This window comes from Rhamphochromis sp. 'chilingali' (genome assembly GCF_963969265.1).
Source record: "Rhamphochromis sp. 'chilingali' genome assembly, chromosome: 18".
NCBI lineage: Eukaryota > Metazoa > Chordata > Actinopteri > Cichliformes > Cichlidae > Rhamphochromis > Rhamphochromis sp. 'chilingali'.
Window position 1 is genome coordinate 29,105,261 of NC_137945.1, and position 23,941 is coordinate 29,129,201.

General features: G+C 42.5%; 1 protein-coding gene across 3 annotated transcripts in view; it reads left to right on the top strand.

Annotated features, from left to right (window-relative positions):
* The window catches only part of zeb1b (zinc finger E-box binding homeobox 1b), a 53,581-nt gene extending 42,658 nt beyond the window's left edge, over positions 1 to 10,923 (top strand). For 2 of the 3 annotated variants that reach the window (XM_080864782.1, XM_080864780.1), the window contains exons 3-8: positions 1,224 to 1,385; positions 2,278 to 2,480; positions 2,738 to 2,843; positions 3,313 to 5,015; positions 6,297 to 6,477; positions 7,144 to 10,923. In XM_080864782.1, coding sequence (XP_080720908.1) covers positions 1,224 to 1,385; positions 2,278 to 2,480; positions 2,738 to 2,843; positions 3,313 to 5,015; positions 6,297 to 6,477; positions 7,144 to 7,883 — 3,095 coding nt within the window. In that variant the 3' untranslated portion in view covers positions 7,884 to 10,923. The remainder of the gene's footprint in view (positions 1 to 1,223; positions 1,386 to 2,277; positions 2,481 to 2,737; positions 2,844 to 3,312; positions 5,016 to 6,296; positions 6,478 to 7,143) is intronic. The other variant, XM_080864781.1, reaches the window with a different exon arrangement.
* The last annotated feature ends 13,018 nt before the right edge of the window (positions 10,924 to 23,941 follow it).

Genomic DNA, 23,941 nt, shown 5'->3' on the forward strand with positions numbered 1-23,941 from the left:
ACACGTTCATCAACAGACCGCCTCGTTCTCCATATTATCTCCCACGGGCTCATTCCAGGATGGGAGGTTTTCTTCAAACGGTCTTTAATAACCATAGCAACAAATGAGTGCCCTCATATTGTTTCACAGCTTTGTTAAGGTGCGCCAGAGGAAGCCGGAGTGAGGCTGTGCGTAAGAGCGCTGGTATTCACTGTGCGTCGGCGAGTCATGAAGTGCTACACCTGTTCCCGTCTCTGAGGAGAAAACAGCTGGCCCCGTCGTTCAGCACGCTCACAATTCACAAAACACAATCCTCAAATCTGCACTAAGCAGGGGTAGAGCTTAAATCGAGCCATAAAACATCTGCCTGGTAAACACCAGCGCAGTAGACTTTGCTTTTAGCTCATAGCTCACTATTCCAATTATTCTCTGTAATGACACACACAGGCACGCTAACATATCCATAATATCCATTGAGGAATAATGCTTGTGTTTAATAGCTGACATGCTATACCTGGTTCCGGCAGCCACTCCAGGAAGCGCTGCGAGAGCAGAGATAGAAAGAAGGAAGGAAGCTTTCATGCATCCCCAAGTCTGTCCTCAGGTTACACTTCCTATAACCGCAGCTTGGTCATTAGTGCTCGTTACTAGCTAGTCGGGCTCACGTGATGTGGAGAAGGAAGGCGCTCGGCTTCCACATACAGCACCTCATTTGCTGGGATATTAAGCACAGTCTAAAGGCCAAGCCTCTTCAGAGAACACAGTGTTTGTGCGTCCATGTGTGTGTGTGTGTGTGTGTTTGTGTGTGCTGGGTCTCGTGAAATGTCTGTCTGCTGCAATGCATTAGGACAAGATTCATCACCTAATTATCAGTCCAGTCTCTACAAGTGCCTTACCTAACATAGGGAACAGAGGCTGTCCATTCACTTCTAACAAAGAGCATGGTGTTCATACAGTAGCCTCTGGCCTTTGATGTTAATTAGTTTCTCATCCTATTGTGAAGTGTAGCATTCAGGATGTTGTGTTTTTCCCCCTCAACGCCGCACGCCTCGTTCTGGGCTTGTGGGATTCAGTTCAGTCATGACACTCTTTTTGACACCATGGATTATTGCATCTCATATACAAAGGTTAAGGTTTCATGTGTGCAGCGTGCATCAATAGAAAAAAAGGTGTCAAAATAACGAGGTAATCAATAACATTTCTGCAGTTGAGGCTGTAATCACTCTATGTTTGTCCTCTCGCAGTGAAGGAGGATTGTGTTTCGGATGGCGAGGATGATGTGAGCACAGACGCCCTCGTAGAGGAGATGCTCCAGCAGGGAGACACAGCCGTCATCTACCCAGAAGCCCCGGACGACGAGCCTCAGCGCCAGGGCACTCCTGATACCGGCATCCACGACGAGAATGGTACAGGGCATTGCTCGCTCTAAAACACACTTTTCATCTTAGATCTCAAAGCTACAGCAACCCACCCAGTAATTACTCGCCCCAGGGGGGCGGGGGGGAAACAGCTCTACCTGCTCACTGTATCACCTCTGGTGTTAACTCCACCCCATTAGCGCCACTTTCCGACATCATTACACACACTGCTATTTGTTAAGTGCAGCACACTGGGGCCTTTATGACTCCCGGGCTTTTGGCTTTTACCTGCTACCACTGAGAGGAAAAAAAGAAAAAGGGAGGTGAGAGGGAGGGAAGGAGGGAGGGATAGTGAGAGGAGGAGGAAAAAGCAACACCTGAGTAAATTTGTCACGTCTGTGTGAGCTCTGACTCACAGCTACCTGAGCGATAATGTGTGTGCATTCCCATCTCGAGGCCCTCACCTGTCCCGCAGGGGAAACTTAATACATCACCTGTTAACAAAGTAATGTTTTACCTGTGTGGGAGCTGGCCAACTGAGACCCTGTGTTAACCAGATTGGATCCAGACGGGAGGCTGTTGTTTACCACGCTCACTTTTCTCCGCGTGCGTGGGCGTTTTTTGAAATGCTTCAAATGCGCAACAGGACATCGGATCATGAGATATGAAGGGAGTGAAAGCTGCAAGTGCTTCTGAAATGCAAATGAAGTCTCAAAATGTGGTCGTATACATATGTTTTGTTTACAAAGACAGGCAGGCATTTGGATAGATGATTAATCATCCATTTGGGTACCTGTGTCCTGTTTACCTGTGGGGGAGGATCCCTCAGGGATTGGTTAAATAGCACAGGAGTCGCACTGTGGCAGGCCACGTGTAACATCAGGAGTTTTTAACCCCTTCTTCTTTCCCCTGCTCACTCTCTGCCCTTCTTTTCCACTAGGAACTCCGGATTCATTCTCTCAGCTGCTCACCTGTCCGTACTGTGCACGGGGCTACAAGCGCTACAGCTCTCTGAAGGAGCACATCAAGTACAGGCACGAGAAGACGGAGGAAAGCTTCAGGTGCCCCGAGTGCAACTACAGCTTCGCCTACCGCGCCCAGCTGGAGAGGCACATGACGGTCCACAAGAGTGCACGAGATCAGGTAGAAACTGACTTCTGACAATTTCTTTTTCACAGAACGATTAGAGATGATTTGTTCCAGTAGCACACCTGCTTGCACAACGCTGTAGCGATTGTTCAAATCGACCCTGCTTATCTTAGCTTAGTTTCCTTAGCAGCTTCCAAACAGGATGAATAAACAAGAACTTTTGCCCTCCATTGATTAATGACATGAATTAGTCGCAGTTCAAAGGTTGCGTTTCCACTGTATATCTCACTGCCTCACCCCTCTCCCGACAGAGACACATCACACAGTCGGGAGGCAATCGTAAATTCAAGTGCACTGAATGTGGCAAAGCATTTAAATACAAGCACCATCTGAAGGAGCACCTACGCATTCACAGCGGTGAGTGGACAACCCCTGTCTCCATGGCAGCGTATTGTGTATGCGTGTGTGTGTTTGTGGATGGGCGTGTGCTTGGACGTGAGCGGGGCGGGCGTACGCCTCGCGAGCCTCTGTTGGCCGCAGATGTTTGAGTCTCCTCTGAAGCAATATTTATGTTTTATTTCTGTTTCAGCCAATTCCCCATATTTAGATATCCTTCATCATGTTTCAGTCCATTGTGTGCTCTTCCTTAATGTGCAATAATTGTGTTTCTTTTGGCATTATGGGACAGCAATTAGAGAAGGGCATTTCCCACTGGTGCTATTACATCAGCGTTTAAGCATCATTGAAATGCATTAGAGCTTTTTCCTGTCGTGCTGCTCATAGCCTAGCTTGCTCATTTAGCTTCATTCACTAATGGAAATTTGTTTCTCCTGCCCCCAACCGCCCTTTTCTTTTTCTCCCTTGTACACATTGTGGTTTTATCCAGGAGAGAAACCCTATGAGTGCTCCAACTGCAAGAAGCGCTTCTCCCACTCGGGCTCATATAGCTCCCACATCAGCAGTAAGAAGTGCATCAGCGTCATCTCAGTTAACGGCAGATCGCGCCTAGGAAACGCCAAAACCCAGAGCCAGGGTCAGTCACCAGGACTTTCAACACCACCCTCGGTCCTCCGCACTCAGATTAGGGAGAAGCTGGAGCACAGCAAGCCCCTGCAGGAGCAGCTGCCGCTAAACCAGATCAAGACAGAACCTGTAGACTACGAGTACAAGCCAACAGTGATATCGTCCCCGACTGTGACCGCCATGAATGGCGGCGTTTTCGGCGGAGGAGCTGCAGCTCCTCTGCAGGGCACAGTGCAAGCTGTGGTCCTACCCACTGTGGGGCTGGTATCGCCCATCAGCATCAATCTGGCAGACCTGCAGAATGCGCTCAAAGTGGCGGTGGATGGTAATGTCATCCGTCAGGTGCTAGAAAACAATGCCAAAGGCCAGGTGAACTCGGGGCTAACCACTGGAACGCTTCACACCCCACAACAGCAACTCATCTCAGCCATCAGTCTGCCAATAGTGGGTCAGGATGGAAATGCAAAAATCATTATCAACTACAATTTGGACCCCAACCAGGGTCAGCTAACAGCCCATAATCTAAAGAAAGAGCCAGAGCCTATGTCACCAGCTCAAACCACCACCAACACGTTCAAGTCCCAGAAACTCCCAGAAGATCTGACTATCAGAGGCAACAGGGCCAATGAGACAAAAGAAAAAGAGGAGAAGACCACTAAGACTTGTCTCCTGTGTGACAACTGTCCCGGTGGGCTGGATGCACTCCACGCCCTAAAGCACTGCAAGAAGGATTGTCTCAAACTGAATGGCGCAGGCCTGGATAGGTCCGATTCTACTGTTGCTGCCCTGCTGTCAGACGGAGGTCTCTGCAGCCAGCCCAAGAACCTGCTGTCACTGCTCAAGGCCTACTTTGCCTTAAACGCAGAGCCCACCAAGGATGAGCTGGCCAAGATCTCTGACTCGGTCAGCCTCCCGGTCTCTGTGGTAAAGAAGTGGTTTGAAAAAATGCAGGAGGGTCAGATATCTCTGGGTGCCCCAACACCTCCCTCAGAGGAAGAGGACACTTGTGAATCTAACAGCGTGGTGTCTCTGGTCCCAGGGAAGGACAAAGCCACTATAATTCCTCCTGTGACCCAGGACAGCCCAACAGAAGCTACCCCAGCAGAGATCAACGGCACTCACAGCTCGCCGGCCTCCCCTTCGCCACTAAATCTGACAGCCGGAGGTCCTGGCCCAGCGAAGAAAACCCAGAGCACCGAGGGACCCCTAGACCTATCGCTGCCGAAGCCAGCCAGAGATGAAGCAGAGAGAGCGGCCAATAAAACCTGCCTTTACCCCTCCCCTTCCTCTGGCTCCGCCAACATGGACGAACCCCTAAACTTAACTTGCACAAAGAAAGAGGCATTGCCACTCTCAGCCATGGGCACCTGCCCCACCGCACTGTACGCCAGCCAGCCAAGTGCCAAATCTCTTGACATCGTCACCACAATGCAATGCCTAAGAGCACTAGCCACCAACAACAAACAGACTATCTTGATCCCCCAGCTGGCTTACACCTATACCACTACAGCAAACAGCCCCGCAGGGACCGAAACGCACGAAACCATCCACCTCAACGGAGTCAAGGTGTGCACCATTTATGTCCCCTCATTTTATTAGCAGCAGAGCTGATACAATGATGCTACTCGTATTTGCACACTAAATATGAAGCTAGCTAGCCATCTGCTAGCTTATGTAAATATGTAAAACAAAGGTTCTGACTCATCGCTAATAGGACACACTAATTAACTGTTACCTTTTATTTACGTGCCAAAGGAGACAGAAAGGGTTATGTTACCTTTTGATAGAGCCAGGCCAGCTGTCACGCCCCTTTCAAGGCTTTATGGTACTCTAAGCTAAGAGGCTAGTGGTAGCTTCATATTTTCCCATCTCTTAATCGTTTAATCGCTAGCTTAAAAAGCTAAACTATTACACCCATTTCCAGCTCTTTGTTTTTATTCACAGAGCAGTTTTGCATGATTTACAGTTCAGATTAATCCCGGTGCCACTCCTTTATTCAGCAGAATAGCTCCCTTTAAGCATATTTTTCATAATTAACACTTTAATTCTAATGCTTACAAAAGAGCTTAATTAGTTTCCTGAGTTATCAGAAAATATGTTTGCCTTCAATTATGTGAGTTATATAAAGGATTGAGGGTTTAATCCATGAACAACTTTGAGAATCAAGTGCATCGGAAGCAAGTTGGCTTTTATCTTTTTCGGAGCAATCAGTCAAAACATTCAATCCATGTACGGGCTTGTTGTTCAGAACCACCATCACCTGATAGATAGTCTGAAACCATCCAAAATCAAATCAATAAGTCATATATAGAAATGTCAAAATTGGGCTCTTTGTAAAAATGATAGCCCTTAATAGTTCTTCATTGTGCAGACATCTAATGGGCCTCTAATGATGGATGTAGATGCCTGGGTGTGTGAGTGATCTTCCTGGGCTGTCACCCAGAGGACATGAGGCTGCACTTTACTGCAAAGCTTCTATTGATCTGTTGGAATCTGTTTAAGCGCTGCACCTCTGCCTGCCGCATTGATTTATCGCTGTTGTATTATACTTTTGTGTTAAGTGGATTGGCATAGACCTGTCTTGTAAAAAGGAGCCCTATGCATATATATTTGCTCCTTAGCCATGCCAAGCAGCCTGTTTGACTACAGCAGTGGATAGGTTGCTAGGTTCAGAGTTTCTAGGAAAAGATTGGTAAAAACCTATGATCAGGGGATGATTCAGTACCACATCCCACAAAGGACACATAGTTTACTGGTATTCTGAGTCATCAATTGTCTTTTGCTGTCAAACAGATTGAGCATAACTATGCATTCCTACAAGTGTGTCTAATTTCTCATATTCCCCAGGAGGACAGGCAAGACACGGGTTCAGAGGGTGTTTCCACAGTCGAGGAGCAGAACGACTCAGACTCGGGCCCTCCGAGGAAGAAGATGAAGAAGACGGATAGCGGCATGTACGCCTGCGACCTGTGCGACAAGATCTTCCAAAAGAGCAGCTCGCTCCTGAGGCACAAATACGAACACACAGGTAAACATTCGTGTTTCCCAGGGCCTTCACACAAACACAGCCAGAAAAACAGAACCGGAACTTGTCTCACCATCGCTCACTCTGTTGGGTCCTGGGAAAGATGAGTCAGAGTGCGAGCAAAAGGGGGATTTTGAGCTACAGCATAAAGAAGGGTGGACACCTCCATTCCAGCAGGTATTACTCAACATGCACAGAAGAGGTCTGAGAATTTCTTTCCGCCAACTCCCCACCTCTGCGCTGCCAGCTTCTCATGTGAAGCAAGAGGCGAGCTCTGGTAGTGATTTGGATTGCTCCATGATGATGATTCTGTGGCCAAGCTCAGGTCAACACTCTCAGAGGCATTTTCGATGTTTTTTTTCTTTATTACTCTGATACCTGGCTCGGGACCACAGTTTTCGGCTCCAAATGATCTCATGCTAGGTGAAACTAGCTGCTCCCTGCCTGGATAAAGTTTTCTTGAAAGTTTTGAAGCACAATCGTTGTGATTTTGTTGTATTGTTTGGAAATGTTCTCCTTGGATACACTGATGATAGATACTGATTTCAGCTTTCACCTTTCAGACAGCATGATGGGGGATTTGCTCCCTGAATGTTTATTGTTAATATTTTCTCTTTGCATAAATATGTTTGATGTGTTGACATCTATTTGCTTTGTTATTCTCTGCAGGGAAGCGACCTCACGAGTGTGGCATCTGCAGCAAGGCCTTCAAACACAAACACCACTTGATCGAACATATGCGGCTCCACTCGGGGGAGAAGCCGTACCAGTGCGACAAGTGTGGCAAGCGTTTCTCCCACTCGGGCTCCTACTCCCAGCACATGAACCACCGCTACTCCTACTGCAAGAAGGAGACGCAGAGCCAAGCAGGAGGGCGGGAGAGCCCGGAGGAGGACGGCGAGACCCAGATCGACATGGAGGTCCTGAGCAGGGCACAGAGACAGCTCCTGGCCCCGTCCCAGCTGGACTCAGATGAGCGAGGGAGCAGCACCAGAGAGGATGAGGAGAGCGAGGAGGAGGAGGAGGAGGAAGGCGTGGTGGACATGGATGATATCCAGGTGGTGCAGATAGGGGACGAAGGAGGGGAAGAGGAGGACGAGCCAGAGGAGCGGAATGAGGAGGAAATGAAGAGAGTAGCGGTGGAAGAGGGAGGAGAGGAGGAAAAAAGCGAGACAGGAGAAGAGGAGGCTGACACCGGACAGGAGGATGGGCTCGGGAGCGTTCAGGAAGAAACCAACGTGGAGGAGGAGAAGGCGATGGAAACTGAAGGAAGCTCCCCTGAAGCTGAAACTGAAGGTGGCCTGAGCGAAAGAGAAGGAGGAGAGGTCGCAGAGGAGAGTCAAAGCGAAACAAACAGGAACGAGGTTTGTGAAGATGAGAAGCAGACGCCACGGGAGAAAGGAGACTAAACGAGGAACCAGACTCCTCTACTAGACACAATCAGACTCCTCCTCGCTGTGTGCAGAGGAAGAACGCACGAGATGATGTCTGGTCACTCTGACAGTTCACTACTGTGTAGAAATCCAGGTGTGCCTGAAAAAATACTAGTGACTTTTCCACAGGAGAACAGTTTCTCGCTGTTAGAAAAATCCATTTGTAAAGAAAAAGACGAAGACGAACGTGAATTTTAACAAATGAAGGACATGCATTATACAGACTTTGGAAGCTAGAGCCGACACGTTTTAGATAATGTTTTATTACTAAAACACCTTGGGTCATTTCTTTTTATCAGTGTTACTAATTTTATCACTCATATTTTAACCTTTAAAACCTGTACAGTTCGGGAGATATTTCTATATCTTTTTATTGCCAATGAACAAAAAAAAGTCAGTATTTTGTTAGGTTGGAAGGAAAATAAGAAAAAATCCTGTGCACTACAAGTGGCTTGGTTTACCTTTTGATGGAGCAGTTGAGTTGTGTTGTCTACCCTTCAGTATTACCGCATTAGATATACAATGCCATCATGCTAGCAGATGCTAGCGTTACAATTCTTTCTTTTTTTATAGTTTTGATTGGATCATGAGCCTTATGAAGAAAATATCATCAGCATTTAGTTCCTTTGAGACTTTGTTTTCTTCTTCTTTTTTTAAAATCAGCATTTAACAAAAATTGTTTGACATGTTGGGCAAATATTTTCTTTCTTGATACCAATTTGGTGTAAAGCTCAAAACCACTTAGCCATATTGGTAGCCTGGCAGCGTCTGAACAATTACTAGCACATTATAGATCATTAATTTAAACCCCTAAAACTGCACACAGTCATGTTTACCCCTGTGCAAATGCTTCACTGTGGCCTAAATGCAGTTCAATTGGCATTTCCCACTCCTGGTTCTGCTGTCTTAAGATCAGGGTTTTTTCTTTAGTTATATAACCTTTCGTAGCTTCTATAAGATTAACATAAGGCATGGTCACATTTTATTATGCAATTGTAAACTATGTTAGAAAACGCTATTACATGTCCCAGAGTAGACGTTTGCTAACGAGTGGCTAAATGAGGCTACAGAAGTTTCTGGGAAATACTCAGCAGCTTAGTATTGGTGATGCCAAAGTCATGGCAAAGCCTAACTTTAGAACAATTTGTGGAGATGATTTTGCTTAACAAATCATGTTACGTATCTTTCAGGTTTCCACAGAGATTTTCCACGATAATCCAAAAGCCAGTGGAAAAATCTTACTGGCTTTTTATTTAAGGAATGCTAACTTCCAGGTTCACCTATAGAAAAGGCTGTTGTTCTATATAAAGATACAAAGTATATGTAGTATGTTGGAGTTATATTGAAAAGGGAAATTGTTTATGTTAAACTTTTCAAGAAAGTTTTTCACTAAATATCTATGAGATAGCCTGTTCATCTGTAATGCTGCTCTGCTACATGTGCTGCAACAGCTAACAGCTATGTAATGACACCAAATATAAAAGGCCTCAATTTCTGCAATTCTTAAAAACAAATCAAAAGTATCCCAATATCTTCTACATTTAAGCTGATAAAGCAGCACTCAAATATCCGTCGCCCTCTCCTTTAGACGGAGCCAGGCTACCTATTTCCCTTTGTTTCCATTAGCTTAGCTTATTGCTAAGCTAAGCTAATTTTAGTTACTAGCAAGGCAGTATAAAGCTCAAAATGTCAAACAAATTATTTAAAGTTCAGAGCGAGCAGAAAGCGGATGTAGAAAACTGTCTCATCCTTCCTATAACCCCGCCCCACCCTCCCACCCTCAGAGCCTTATGCAAAAAAATAACATTAAAATGATCAAACTAAACAAGAGAAGCATGCATATCAAAAGTGCCACTGAATATTGCTGTTGGAGCTATGATCAGGTATTGCCGGGTCCAAGATCAACCGATAAGCCGGGATACTGTTAACTTTGGCTGGTGGCCGCACCAGAGAGAGTATAGTTTAGCGTAAAATGTGTTCCTGTGTTATAGATTTTAAAGAATTTGCTTTCACCTAATCTGAGAAACGAACGGAAAAAAAATTGCAATGCACATTTTGTTTTTCAAATGGGTGATGATGAAATACACTTTCTTATTTTTGACTGTGTCCTGCCTTTCTGAAGCTTATTCAGTGCACTTGTTTAAACACACCATGAAATGCTCAGATGTCTCTTCAGGTAACAAAATGTAGGCAAATATGAATCCTAGGAGTTTAATCCAACATCGTTTTACCTGTCAGTATTATTTTTTATTTCATTTTTTTTATTTGTTTTCATTTTTTTGCTCTTACGTTGTTTTATGTTCCGTGTCCGTGTGCGTACTGTATGTTTTCAGCAATGGCAGTATTATCCCCACCCCCAGCGAGTTGGGTATGTCTCTTTAGTCATAGAGAACTTTTATATTTATGTGTCTTATTTTTTATATTTCTTTATGGTTATTTATTACACTATGTAGTGTACAATACTGTAGTTTGTATTAATACGATAATATATTTTAGTATGGGACAAAAAAAGAATCAATGGCAAATAACTACAAGCCTGGAAAAATCAGACTCTGGCATACTGAAGTATGTTTTTGGAACAAATGAAGTGATGTTTTTCTTAGGGAAAAAAAGAAACTCGCACCCTGCAAGCCTGAAAATTGGAACCTGTGACCTCTGCATCCATTCTCATGTTAGTTTAGTTTTCTTTCCCCTTTCTAATATGAAGCTACTGAACTTTTGAAAACTAATTGTATGTCTAATAGCATGAGTGTGTTCTGTTGTATTGAAGGATGATCCTTAATCCCACAAATTGTCCTTTTTGCCAAGCCAAAATAATATTTGACGTACGTTCTTATTTGTTTTTATTTGTGCCAATTTGTTACTTTATATGTCAGTGTCATGACCGCACCCAGTTTTATATGCCCCCCCTCTTTAACACCCTCATCTTTTTTTATAGTGATTGTTTTTGTTTTGTCTTTTTTGTTCATTTTTTATGACTCCCCATCTCACAATAAAATACATCAATTACAAGCTGTTCGGTTTGTCATGAGATTTTTCATTAAGAGTTTGGAAATTACAAAACGCTCTTTCATGCACTTCTGCTTTCATGTCTTTCTAAGCTTTTGCTTTCTTAATCAGAATTTTGAAAATAATTTTGAAATGTTCATTTTAGAAAACACCGAATTAAATCTGGCTGTGGTGTAAAACATGGAGAAATGCAGTTCATGGTCACATTTTGTATTTGGGATTGATGTTGGTGAGCCCCACAACCAGTGTAGGAGTCGTTACTTTAAAAAAGTAGTTTAGACACATGACTTGTTAGTTTTCTTAAAGGCAACACAGTACATTACTTAATTACTTGCCAGAGCAAGTAAGATGTTACACTACTCATTACATTACTTACTACATTACTCATAGGATAGGATCTTCCCTTTAGTATTTCCATATAAACACAAACGGGGTTAAGGCAAAGCAAAGATGAAATATAGCACAAAGAGATTTCAAAGCGATCGCCATGGTGATTCTGCTTTTAAAAAACACACAGTTGGAAATGGACCCTGTCTTTTTTACCTGTTGAGGATCAGGGTCCGGCTGCTGGGCAGCATGCAGTCGGGCTTTAACATCATTCTCGGCTCTTGGCTACACTGCAAAAACTCAAAATCCTACCAAGTATATTTGTCTAATTTCTAGTCAAAATATCTCATCAAACTTGTTTTTAGACTTTTTCCCACTTAATACGAGATATTTTTGCTTGAAATAAGTGGAATGAAATCTGCCATTGGAACTGTGGGGTAGCATAACATAAGCAGCAAGGAAAGTGATAGGAAGAAAGCATCAGCAGACTGTTCAAGTTTCTTTTAAGTGTCCTTTGTTTTCTGGCATCACCATTCAACAATTTTTCACTCAAAAAGTCAAAATCCCACCTGCTTTACACAGAATTCCACCCACAGCTGAACCCTTATTAATCCCTACCATTGAGAAAACAGGTTAGACCAAATAACACAGTCTAGACAAAGAAACAGGAATAAAATCATTCTTCCACTTAAACTCATTTACCCAACTGACAGTTTGAAAAGTCAGTCTCTTCCCACAATCCGACTCATGAGGTTATTTTAAAGTAAATAAATAATTTTACACAAAAGAAAAACCCCTTCATTTGGTTACACCCAATTAACGCGATCATTGACATCACACCCTATATAACCAGGAAGTACTCGGGCGGCCCCTCTCATACACCTGTTTTATATACTGGACCTGCGCAAAGGAACACAGAATGGTAAGTGTAACCAAACTACATGAACAAATGAAAGATTCAAATCAACTAATGATTAACTGACATTTAGCTTTAAGAACATTTGCACAGGTGTAATGAATGTAACCAATGCTACCACAAACAGACCGGGATGGTATGTAGAGCCAAGATTACATCTGCAGTGTCTACATTAAAGCAGTATGATTCATTATAAGATAACACAAGACAAATTAACAACATATGTAAGTGACAAATGGTAAATGAATGAAATCCCAGCCACTTTGTCACAGGAACAAGTGAAAATTCTCCAGAATTCTGTCTAAACACAGCTTTCTATATCTCACTGAAATGTTACTCTGTAGCTGATTGTCACATTTTAAGAGTGATGAGATATTTTGACTAGAAATTAGACAAATATACTTGGTAAGATTTTGAGTTTTTGGGTTGGCGTGCAGTAAATGAGAGTGCTTTATACAACTTGCCTCATTCACTCATATATACACACATAAGTGCTTTCTATTCACACAAGATGGATTCACTGGAGAGCAACTTGGGGGTTTGCGTCTTGCCCAAGGGTGTTTGGCATTAAGGCCGGAGCAGCCAGGGATTGAACCACCAACCTTCCAATTAGTAGATGTCCAGCCTCCTGAGCTACAGCCCCCCCTGTCTGTGCAGATGCTTGTGGCTAATGTAACGTGATTACGAATTACTGTAATCACATTACATTTTTCAGTGATGCAGTAATGTATAATGTTACTAAAGAAGTTTCACCCAACACTGCCCATGACCCGGACCATGATAAGCCACAGAAGATGGGTGGATTCATAAAGTTCTGAGGAAAAACCTCAAATGACCAAAAAAGCAGAACAAAATGAAGCAACAGTTTCACATTTTAGGAAACACTTTTTAGCTTCAGCGGAAAACAGGAAGACACTTCATGAAATATTTGATGTGATAGAACTGAAAAACAAAACCTTTTAGTGGAGACTTGACTGCATTTCAGTCAGCGTCAGTAGCATTCACGGATCATCAAGTTACAGACACATGGGCACAGCTGTTTGGTGGAGCCAACTTGTTTTGCTGATGAGGCTTTTTATTCTTTTCGTCACACAGGAACATGTACATACATGTAGATGGAATAGTTTGAAATGGAGAGCAAGATGAAAGTAAACATCACAATACAATTTCATTAAAAGCTCTAAAGTACCTTATATTGAAAATGAGGCAGCCAGAGCTTTTTCATGTAATGATAATACTATACTGTAAGTTTTCACACACACACACACACACACACCTGTTGTTCTCTTCTTCCTCTCTCCTTGATAATCTCCTCCTCTTTTTAATCCTCTCAGTGCCTCATGCCAGCACCACAGTCCTGCTTCCAAATGAAAGTTGAAACAAAAGTAGAGCTCAGGGAGATTTTCTCTCAGGAAAACACTTTTAGGATTTGCCCACAGAAGAGAAAACCTTTTTGTCCTCTTGTTGACAATAATAATGTTAAAACAGAAGTATTGACTGCAATTTATCCTGAATTGGTTGAATAAATATGACAATTTTCAGAACGACAGGGCATCCATCCATTTTATTGATTTTTTTTTCTACTAGTTAGCTGACTACTAACCTCATCAGTGTAGAGGAATCAGGAATCATTGAAAACTGTATTCTACAAGTGATATCATTTTATTATTATACATGTGTGCATCTTATATAAAAAATACAATTCTCTTGGATACAATTTAAAAAAACCAACCATCTCTTAGACTGTATTTGACTCCCTGGGTACGTGGTCCATTATATAAGCCTGGGTCAACAGACGCTAGTAGATAAGCTAATTGTCTTCCATGGGTATCTTAAATAGTTTTTTTTCACTTTTCTTTTTTTTTTCTTCCACTATCAGAATCTTAGTGGAATTACCCAGATACTATGTTTAGTTTCTTTTTCCTTTCCCATAGAGGCACCGGAATATAATAGACTTAGCTTGCCCCCCCCTGCAGGCCATTAAAAAGAATACAGGTTTAAGGTCCTTCCATTCATTTTTCAGACTTTGAAGCTTAAACCATCTTTTAACTACAGTTTATGCATGGGAGTTGTCTCCTATGCCCCTTGAAGGCAGTAAATAGTCCTATTTTCCAGACTTTACTCAGCGCCTCGGGTCACAGGCTTATCAACAAAAGAAATACTAAGTCACAAGCAATGTTCCCTCTAAGCCCCGCGCATGCGTAATTGGGTCTCTGCACACAAAAGAGATCTAACCTGAATGGAAATTAAAATTAAAACTTTAACAATTCTGTTTTGCAATGTTAGTAAGTGACTGGCTGCTCCCATATGGGATTAGAACGATGCCACCTTATCCCATAGCCCAATGGTATACGCAGCTAATCAACGTTGTTGACAGGCTATGACAGCGTCCTTATGTGCCGACACCAGTGTTTTAGCTAGCAAAGCGGCGTGGCTGATATGGAGTGAAGCCACGTTAATGACAACGTGTACAACCATTGGAGATGTGAGCAGGACAGACAAACAATTGACGGAAAAAGTGTGGACTTTATACCAGTTTTTAAATTGTGTTGATCGGCCACGTAAAACCAGAGTTATGATAAAAATATATGCAATGTTTGGAAAACGCTGGAAAGCACTCTCCACCTGTGAGCAAAACCAAAAAACCCCACACCTTTTCCTATTGGTCGAAAAATTTAACATGTCGACCAATCAAAAATTATATGGCAACATGGCATTTAGTTGTTTATGAAGGGGGGAAGTTTTAGGAGTGACGGCGGTGTTTCGAGATGTGAGAGATTTGAGACGTTTAGCGCAAATCTTGTGTAGTTAGTGTGTAGTGTAGTCAATAGTTTTGTTGTGTGTGTCAGAACAATGAGGCGACTGCTGAGTGTTACATCTCCTGCTGTCAGGCCTGCAGGTATCAGACTTGTGATGTTCTCCTTTATCTCATAGTGGACAGAAATTATGTTTTGCAGTGGCACAAATAATTTGTGTGGCATCAAATTTGATGCAGAAACACCTGATTGTTCTGTAAATAGTTTGAAATGTTTATTTAAAAAGACGCCTTGGCTGCATTTTTAGGTAAACAGCTGCAAAAACTTTGTTTAACTCAGTTACTTTGAAGATGTAACTATATAATTAATTGCCCAACACTGGTCATTATATACTGTATTTTGCAGACAGAGTTACAGGACTCTCTCCCAGACCACAGACTCATAATACAAGTCAGAGCTTTATTTAAAAAAAGAAAGTTGTGTTTTCAAAATTGGAATTAGTTATTTTTTACTTCCAATAGTGTTAACATGCTACACAGATCATGAACAAGATTTTTTATTTTTTTTAAATTGTAAGTGGGCTAAAGCACTTAATTAAAAGTAGTCTAACATAAATGTAAATGCTGTAATTTGATTATTTTAATAAACCAAGTAACTTGGATGGATTCGATGCCAGCGTGACCACAGTGCACACGTCTGCTGTTGCTCACAGTGGGTGTGAGTTTGTGTTCGCTCAGACACATGAAAAATTAGAGGGAACATTGGTCACAAGTGGTAGTTTATTTATAAACCATGTTATCTGAAGTGGTTACATAGTTGTGAGATCATGGAGGCGTAACAAATTAATCAGAAGAGCAGATTTAAACCTTACTCCATCATAAAAATAAAATTTAATAGAGGGATCACATGTTAGTGATTGGGCAGAATCATTCAAGCCCGTCTGGTTATAGACCAGCCCAAGGTCAACCCTATTGATCCAGATTAGGTTTCCAGGAGGTTCGACCCTCCTCCGGCCTCCCCAAACCCACCCCCTCCACTAACATGAATTAGTAATGGAATGGACTGAAAATCCATAGTCAGTGCGGGCGCTGTAAATGATACAATAGCTGGTGAACATATTTGATAGTTATTCTTGCATAGTGTATTCTTTCTGCCTTCCCAGAAGCACAGTCTCGCTTTGGATCCCTAAGGATGATTTTGGGGGGCATTTTAGGAACATCCTTAAGTCTTAAGAAGATGCTCCTGAGCCAGAGTCTTTGTTTTAAAGGAAGGAAATCGTGGGTGGGATGGGATTCAAACTTCCTCCTTTGTCTTTTGTCTCTTCGGAGCAGAAGGAGTCCAAGCGATTGTACTATACATCTGCGATCTGAACTTACGGGAGTGTTTGTGAATGTGGTGGAGGGGGACTGTGGCGGAGAGATACAGAATAATCTGTCAGGGGTTTTGCTCTGCAGTCGTGTTAAATAGGTCTTCAGAGACATTTATAGAGGAGGGGGTTTGGTGGTGGAACAGTGCTTTATAGGACAGCTCACACCCTAACATTAAGGTGTCAAAACATCCAACAGCATCTTGTAATTGTACCTGTAATAAATGTCTTTAACAGTGATCACAGCAATACTCAGACTCCATTCTGAAATTCCACAAAGGTTAACCAGTGCGTAGCCTGTGGCTCCATGTTCAATATGTGGGGCCGTTTTACAGGCTTTCAGGCCAATCCGGGACTTAAAGCCAAGATATTGCCATATGTTCTGCTGGGCTCAGCATTTCAAAGGAAAATTGAAAAGCTATAACTGCTAAGAGGATATGGAGTGCTCTTGCCAATAATGGTGCAAAAGCCTGATGAAGTATCATGGCTGCCGGGACTCTGACACTGAGCCAAACCCAGGGGGCCGAAGCTCCCCGGGGAAATTTAGAGAAAAGCCGGGAGGAGGAGGCAGAGGAAAGAAAAACCGGCGCTCAGGAAATAGCAGTCACTTAAATATCATGTTCATTTACTCAACCACTAAATAGCAGAATGTATACAAAAGTGTGTGTGTGTGTGTGTGTGTGTGTGTGTGTGTGTGTGTGTGTGTGTGTGTGTGTGTGTGTAAGAGAGCAGGCTAATATGCCACTTCATTTGACAAATTGCTGTTTCAGAGCTCTAGTTTAACACAGCGGTCAGCAGAAGCTCATACATAACTGAAACCTGCGCATCAAACTACATTATATAACCATGGCCTTTACAGGCTCATAAACATACCAAACAAACAATTATGACATTACCTCTTTTTTTTACTTATTTAGCAAAGCTACGTTAGCTATACTGCGCTAACAAGGTAGCAATCATATCCCGGGACAAACATGAAACTTTATGTGCAACAGGACTTCTTGAAGTATTGATCTGTTTAACTCCTAAACCATGAAGGTAGAAGGAAACAGTCACACTTCAGTCATGAACAGAAGCTCAAATCAAACAGTCAATCCCGGCTGTCGAGCACAGGCCACAAGAGAAACATCACAGGCTTCTGCAAGCCTTCAAACTTTAATAACAGAGCAGTCATTTCCAAAATGACTAAACAAAACTCTTCCCAGAGAGCAATTTAACAGCCTTAATCACTTGTTCACAGACACGAGTGACCATTTCGAGAGATCCTGATATTAACGTCACAGACGTCCAGCTGCTGTTAAATTAACAAAACAAAGGCTGATTTAAGCTAGCATTAAACTAACATTAGCTATAATATATATTCATCCATATATTGTTTTTTGCTAGTTCAACTGAGGGTTGCAGCAGGCCACATGCTTTCATTTTTTCCATGTCCTTCTATCAACACTGCCAACACAGCCATACACAAACATGTTTTAGCCCACTGTAGTGATTCCTGCAGGGTTTTTTGTGGGTTCTGTTTAAGCTAAAGTTTTGGCGAGGCCAGCCAAAGTATGAATGGCCTAGATTTTTCCTTTTTTTGGGGGGGTGGGGGTGCTAACAGAGAGGGACAGGGGGACAGAGAGCTCAGTTTTTTTTGGTTTTGTTCTTTTTTGTTGTTGTTGTTGCATATACCCCATACACTGTGATTACAGGAACACTGACTAGGACCCCAAACTGTCCTCCACTTGTAGATAAGCCATGTTTTTGTGAACTGTTAAACAGCTGCACCCTCAGAAAAGCTGTTACCAGCCTCGAGTCCTACAATGCTGCTTCTAAACTCCTGGGACAGATGTGATCAAGGCACCTCTTACCACCAATCTCATAGCCTCATAACCTAAACCACAGGTTTCAAGTATAGTCTATTGTTTCCTTACTTTTCCCAAACTCCACTCTGTTTCATTACTTGATAGGTTACAAATAACACATCAGCTTATTTGTGACTAGCTGAGGCCACATTTTTATGGGAAAGCAATGCAGAAATCCTGGTAATTCCCCCGGTACTTCCACAAAGTTTTCTTTTTCAGCTGCACTTGTGGTTCCTAGTTCTGTTTTATAAAAAGAAACTGTAAGTGTTCTCCGCTCGTCCACATTTATGAGAAACTGTTGCACTGCTGTCTGTATGTCCTAGCAGGACAGGGTTTATCATGAACATAGGAAAGCACATGTCCCGCCCACTGATTTACCATAATAGTTGCATGATAATGTAAGCACATTTTTATAACATAATTATATTGCTGTTATGCATACCAAAAGGTTGTCATATTACATTATTACATAATATAATTCAATTCAGTTTCAATTCAATTTTATTTATACTGCACCAAATCACAACAAGTCGCCTCAAGGCGCTTTATATTGTAAGGTAGACCCTACAATAATACATATAGAGAAAAACCCAACAATCATATGAGCTCCTATGAGCAAGCACTTGGGCGACACTGGAAAGGAAAACCCCCTTTTAACAGGAAGAAACCTCCGGAAGAACCAGGCTCAGGGAGGGGCGGGGCCTTCTGCTGCAACCGGTTGGGGTGAGAGAAGGAAGACAGGATGAAAACCTGCTTGAAAGACTATTTATCAGAAGAAAATTGTAAGTAACACATAAGATTCATCAGCAATCCATGCTGACACAATGTGTCAAGACAGGAAATACTGTGACATTTGAATACTAATTAAAAAAATGTGCTTAGCTCTACAGTTACAGTCCGGGGGGGCTTCTGGAGTAAGTAAATGGATATAGAATTGGTTGTTCAATTTCAGCAGTTATGTTTTATTATTATTTTATTTTATTTAAAACAAACAAAAACATCTGACTCAAAATACAGGTGTGTGTGTGTGTGTCTTGTCCCTTTGCATTGGTCAAAGGATTGCAGGGTGACGTGTGTGTGTGTGTGTGTGTGTGTGTGTGTGTGTGTGTGTGTGTGTGTGTCAGTCAAATGGTTGATTGGATTGTTCTGTATTTGGCTCAGACTTCGAACATCTCCCTGGTGAATTACCCTTCAGCTACAGTAATATGAAACCAGTCATTAACCATGTTGAGATCCACTGAGGTTTTCGGTGTCCTTGTTTAGCGTGCAGTCGTTATCCTGAAGCCTGGTCACCTTTTACCCATCACCTTAATCACAAATAAAAGCTTTACCCCTCCTTGCCCACCCTACCGACACACACGCACACAGTTTTGCTCCTCTTGCCTTCGAGCTGAATCCTATTACAGTGTTTCTCAGAGATAAGCCCTGGTGAAATCTATCTATAAATGAAATTTATGCATCATCGTTTAAGCTTGTAATTGCTTAGAGGCTCTATTTATTTTATTAGGCAGCATATCTTTTCTATTGGGGAGCTGAAAGCGTGTTAGTAGCTGAGATTTCACTTTCTCTTTGGGTTGCTTTGTATTAAGGACAATGAGATGAAAGCTTCGCATGTCAAATCTCTCTCTCCCTTCCACACGTACATATATTTAGAGTATTAAGGCTCTGGCAGTTTCGTGCTTTCTTTTCAGGGTGAGGTTCAGGGCTGAGTTTCACCACTTCCCCTCCTCGTTACCACATTGGGACTAGAGTTGTGCTAGAAAAACACCAGCGCAACCACAATCACCTCGCAACCTCTGCCTCTACACACACACACACACACACACACACACACACACACACACACACAGCAGAGCAACCGATATTTGCAGGTAAGGCCGGCCCTCCCACACTGCTGGGACAACATGGAGCAGTTCTCAGTCATGACTAGAATAACAAGGAGCTGCACAGAATTCAATTAAATGGTCTGCTCTTTGAAAAGCTACCACCCACCTGCCTGCATACACACACTCACACTAAGCTCTGTGCTGTAAGTAACGCACCTCCACCCATCTACCCACTCTTGTATGCTTTGGTCTTCCCACACATGCAGGAAAGCATGCATGAACACACACATGCACAAGCTAATATCCATTTCTCCTTTCTCAGTCTCTCTGCTGTGTGTGTGTAATCCCATTGTCCCGTCCTCCTCAGAGGAGCACGGACCTTCAAGTGTCGTCTCTAAAGCTGCCACCTAATTGGTTGCTGGTTGCTGGATAAGCCCATAAAAAAGGCGTGACATCTCTTTACAATGCCTTAAAGGTTCACCTTTTTGTCCTTACAGGGGCAAATGCTTCAAGGACTACAGAGCATCTCCCCACATTTCAGCTCTTCAGTTAGTGATGTTTCCTTCCTAGATATCATCTCACAGGAGAGCTTCTTCGGGTACCACGAAAATAAGATTTCACCTGTGTCCTTGTGACCCAAGACGCTAAGAGAGAGAAATAAAATGGAAAGCTCCACATGTTGATTTCCACTGTCACAGACTCCCTTAGATGATGCTTTTACTGTAGATGTCCACTCCTCACCATGAAGCTTTGGTGTAGAAACATCCCGTACGTGCACAGAATGGAAAACTTTTGTTTTATAATTATAACCATGAACATATAAGACATTATATTTACACTGTAAAAAAAAAAAGAAAGATGTTATCTCATTTAAATAGGCGGTTTTTATTTCATTGATACCAGTTTTTAAAGTGTTTTTGATTATTATATTTAGTCTTCTAATTTCTAAGTGGATATTGTATAGATGGTGTATAATTGTGCCTCTTAACCATTTTTTAAAATCTAAATATACATCTAACTGTTAATGTTGAACTAAAATGCCAATTTTAGTAGAGTTGCGATTGTGATTGAAATGACGTTGTGTTTTGACTTTTGATTCTTCTGAATGGTTGATGTGGTTTGTGGTTAAGAGTTAAGAGCAGAAGGTTTCTAGTAAGTGAATAAAGACTCCTAGTTAGTGTTCCTGTAATCACACAGTGTATGGGGTATATGCGACAAAAAAAAAGAACAACAACAAAAAACTGAGATCTCTTTATTTATACAGCACCAAATCACAACAACAGTTGCCTCAAGGTGCTTTATATTGTAAGGTAGACCCTACAATAATACATACAGAGAAAAACCCAACCCTATGGGGTGTCACATGCCCCTATGGTGACAGTGGGAAGAAACCTCGGGCAGAACCAGGGCAGCCATTTGCTCCGCCACGTAGCACATCATTATATAGCAGCCAGCCCAACTTCATTAACCCTACAAACGTCACTGCTGTTCAGTTTTCTGTCTTCATTTATGTGATAGCAGTGATAGCAGTTTGAAATCCCTCAGCCACAACATGGTATCATCTTTAGATGGAAATTAGTGAACTAACGCCCTGCTAACTTCAAATGGCCTGTATTTGTATAGCACTTTACTAGTCCCTAAGGACCCCAAAGCGCTTTACACAACCAGTCATCCACCCATTCACACACACATTCACACACTGGTGATGGCAAGCTCCATTGTAGCCACAGCCACCCTGGGGCGCACTGACAGAGGCGAGGCTGCCGGACACTGGGACCACCACCAGTAGGCAACGGGTGAAGTGTCTTGCCCAAGGACACAACGACCGAGACTGTCCAAGCCAGGGCTCGAACCGGCAACCTTCTGATTACAAGACGAACTCCCAACTCTTGAGCCACGATCGCCAACTTCAAACTCCGTTAAACTTCATAAATGCTGTTTTCATGGATGCCTGGATGTTAAACTTTAATAAAATGGTCAGTGTGGCTGCTCTCCCAGGTGTAACAATAAAGACAAGTTTGTAGCTCACAGTGATGCCGCAGTGTTCGTTTGACTTTGGGACCTGAAGCAGAGTTTGGACCCGGAAACAGCTAACGACGTCAGACTTAAAGACTGACATTGGCAAAGTGTTAGCAGTGTGCAAGTATGCATATCCAAAGTTTACAATAAATACATTTTTTCACACATTATAGCTTAATAAAAAAAGGGTAATAATTACTTTTATTATTGTAAGAGTATTTATGGACAATAATAATACTGTGTAACACATCACATGTAAACATGCTAGTTACAACACTGCTTTAATATTTAATACTTAAATGAGCATGAGCATAAACTCTCGCTGGAAGTTTTAAACACTGTGGTGGTCTCTGTCATGGTAATGTGTACATCATTTCATTTCATTAGAGACCTTGCAGTAGCATTATGGAATATTAGTTTAAGAGCAGTTAGCGTCTTGTCTAAAGCGTCTTTCTAAAGAACAGAGAGTAAACATCCAGATGTGTTACTGAGCTGTGAGTCACTCAGCAGCCAACAGCTGAGCTCAGATAAACCGACTCTCAGCTCTCTCACGTTTGGGTCACCTCACCAGTGAGGTCTCTTTTGTTAATCCGTTCGTTTCTCCCTCATCTATCGCACTCGTTAAGAATGTGTCCACCATCACCATCCCGCTGCGCTCGACCTTTGGCTGCTCCCAAGGTGTACATGCCTCGGTAGAGATGACCTTTAACCTACACCGTTCTCTTACTCTACTGGGAGATGGCGGTGTGTATGTGCATGTTTCATGGGAGTAGGAACAGAGGTTAACAGAGGGGGATTTCCTGCGCTTTAGCAAGCTTGTTCATCACTACTCCTTTCACCGATACCTGCGCTCCAAAGCACCTTCCAAATCACTCCCTCACAGTCTTCCTCGCCTCCTCCTCAACATACTTTTCACCCCCGGAGCTGTGGTTTTCTTGCTTCTCCTCTGGCTGATCGGGCCCAGAGACTTTGACGGCACCTGTTGTTTTGAATCCAGCGATTATCAACAGTTTTGGTCTTCCTCCCTTGCGCTAACAGCAGAGTCTATCAGCTCCGGCTGAGCCGCTGTTGTGTCTGAAGCCCAGGCTCCAAAGGCTCCACGGCTTTTTGCATAACAGTGTAAAAAGTGCAAGTAATGAAAGGAGCCCGTTTTCTAATTACAGACAAACTAGAACAGAGAGTCTTGTTGGGGATAATTTCATATCATCACCTTTGGATGAATACTTTGTAATAGTAACGTGGGCTTTTAGATTCAATACGAAGCTTTTTTTTTTAATGTGGCTTGCAAAAAGAAGCTCGAATGTGCCTACACAATAGTGAAACCACAGAGAAAAGTGGTGATTTGAGCCCTCATAAACAACACAATTCATTAACCGTGTTTTCTTCACCGTTGGCACGTGACAGCGGTGCAGGAGAACACAGTGTATGAATATGCAGGGTGTGATTTGTGTCTGTTTTTGAAACATGTTTATTCAGGGAGCACAGCGGGTACACGATGAAAGTTTATTTGCTGCCGCTGTCGATGTGAATTTATTATTGTTTTAGAAGCGTTCAACTAAACATGTTTGAAACTTAAACAGAACTACTGCATTATCAAGAGTATTTTTATGTCTTTTAAAAGGACTCATTTGAGGAATATTCTCAGTGTCACCTTTTATCCTTATTAAGATTTATTAAGCAAACAGGTTAACCTTTGGAGCTGAAAAAATAGGCCAAAACCTGCAGTTCCTCTAGCTGCCACACGAGGCTGACCTCCATCTATACACTACCATATCCAACTTTAACAGAAAGTTACATTAAATAATTTTGTTCACTGTGGATAATTTTGCCCCTCATAACAAATCCAAGTCTGGTTATTTTCTTTTCTATAAATTATCCACCTGGATAAATGAGTTAGTGATGTCCCTGCTTTGACTGACGAGTGTCCCACCACAGGCAGCTTGATGTTGGTGAGTGCTGTGCTGTGCA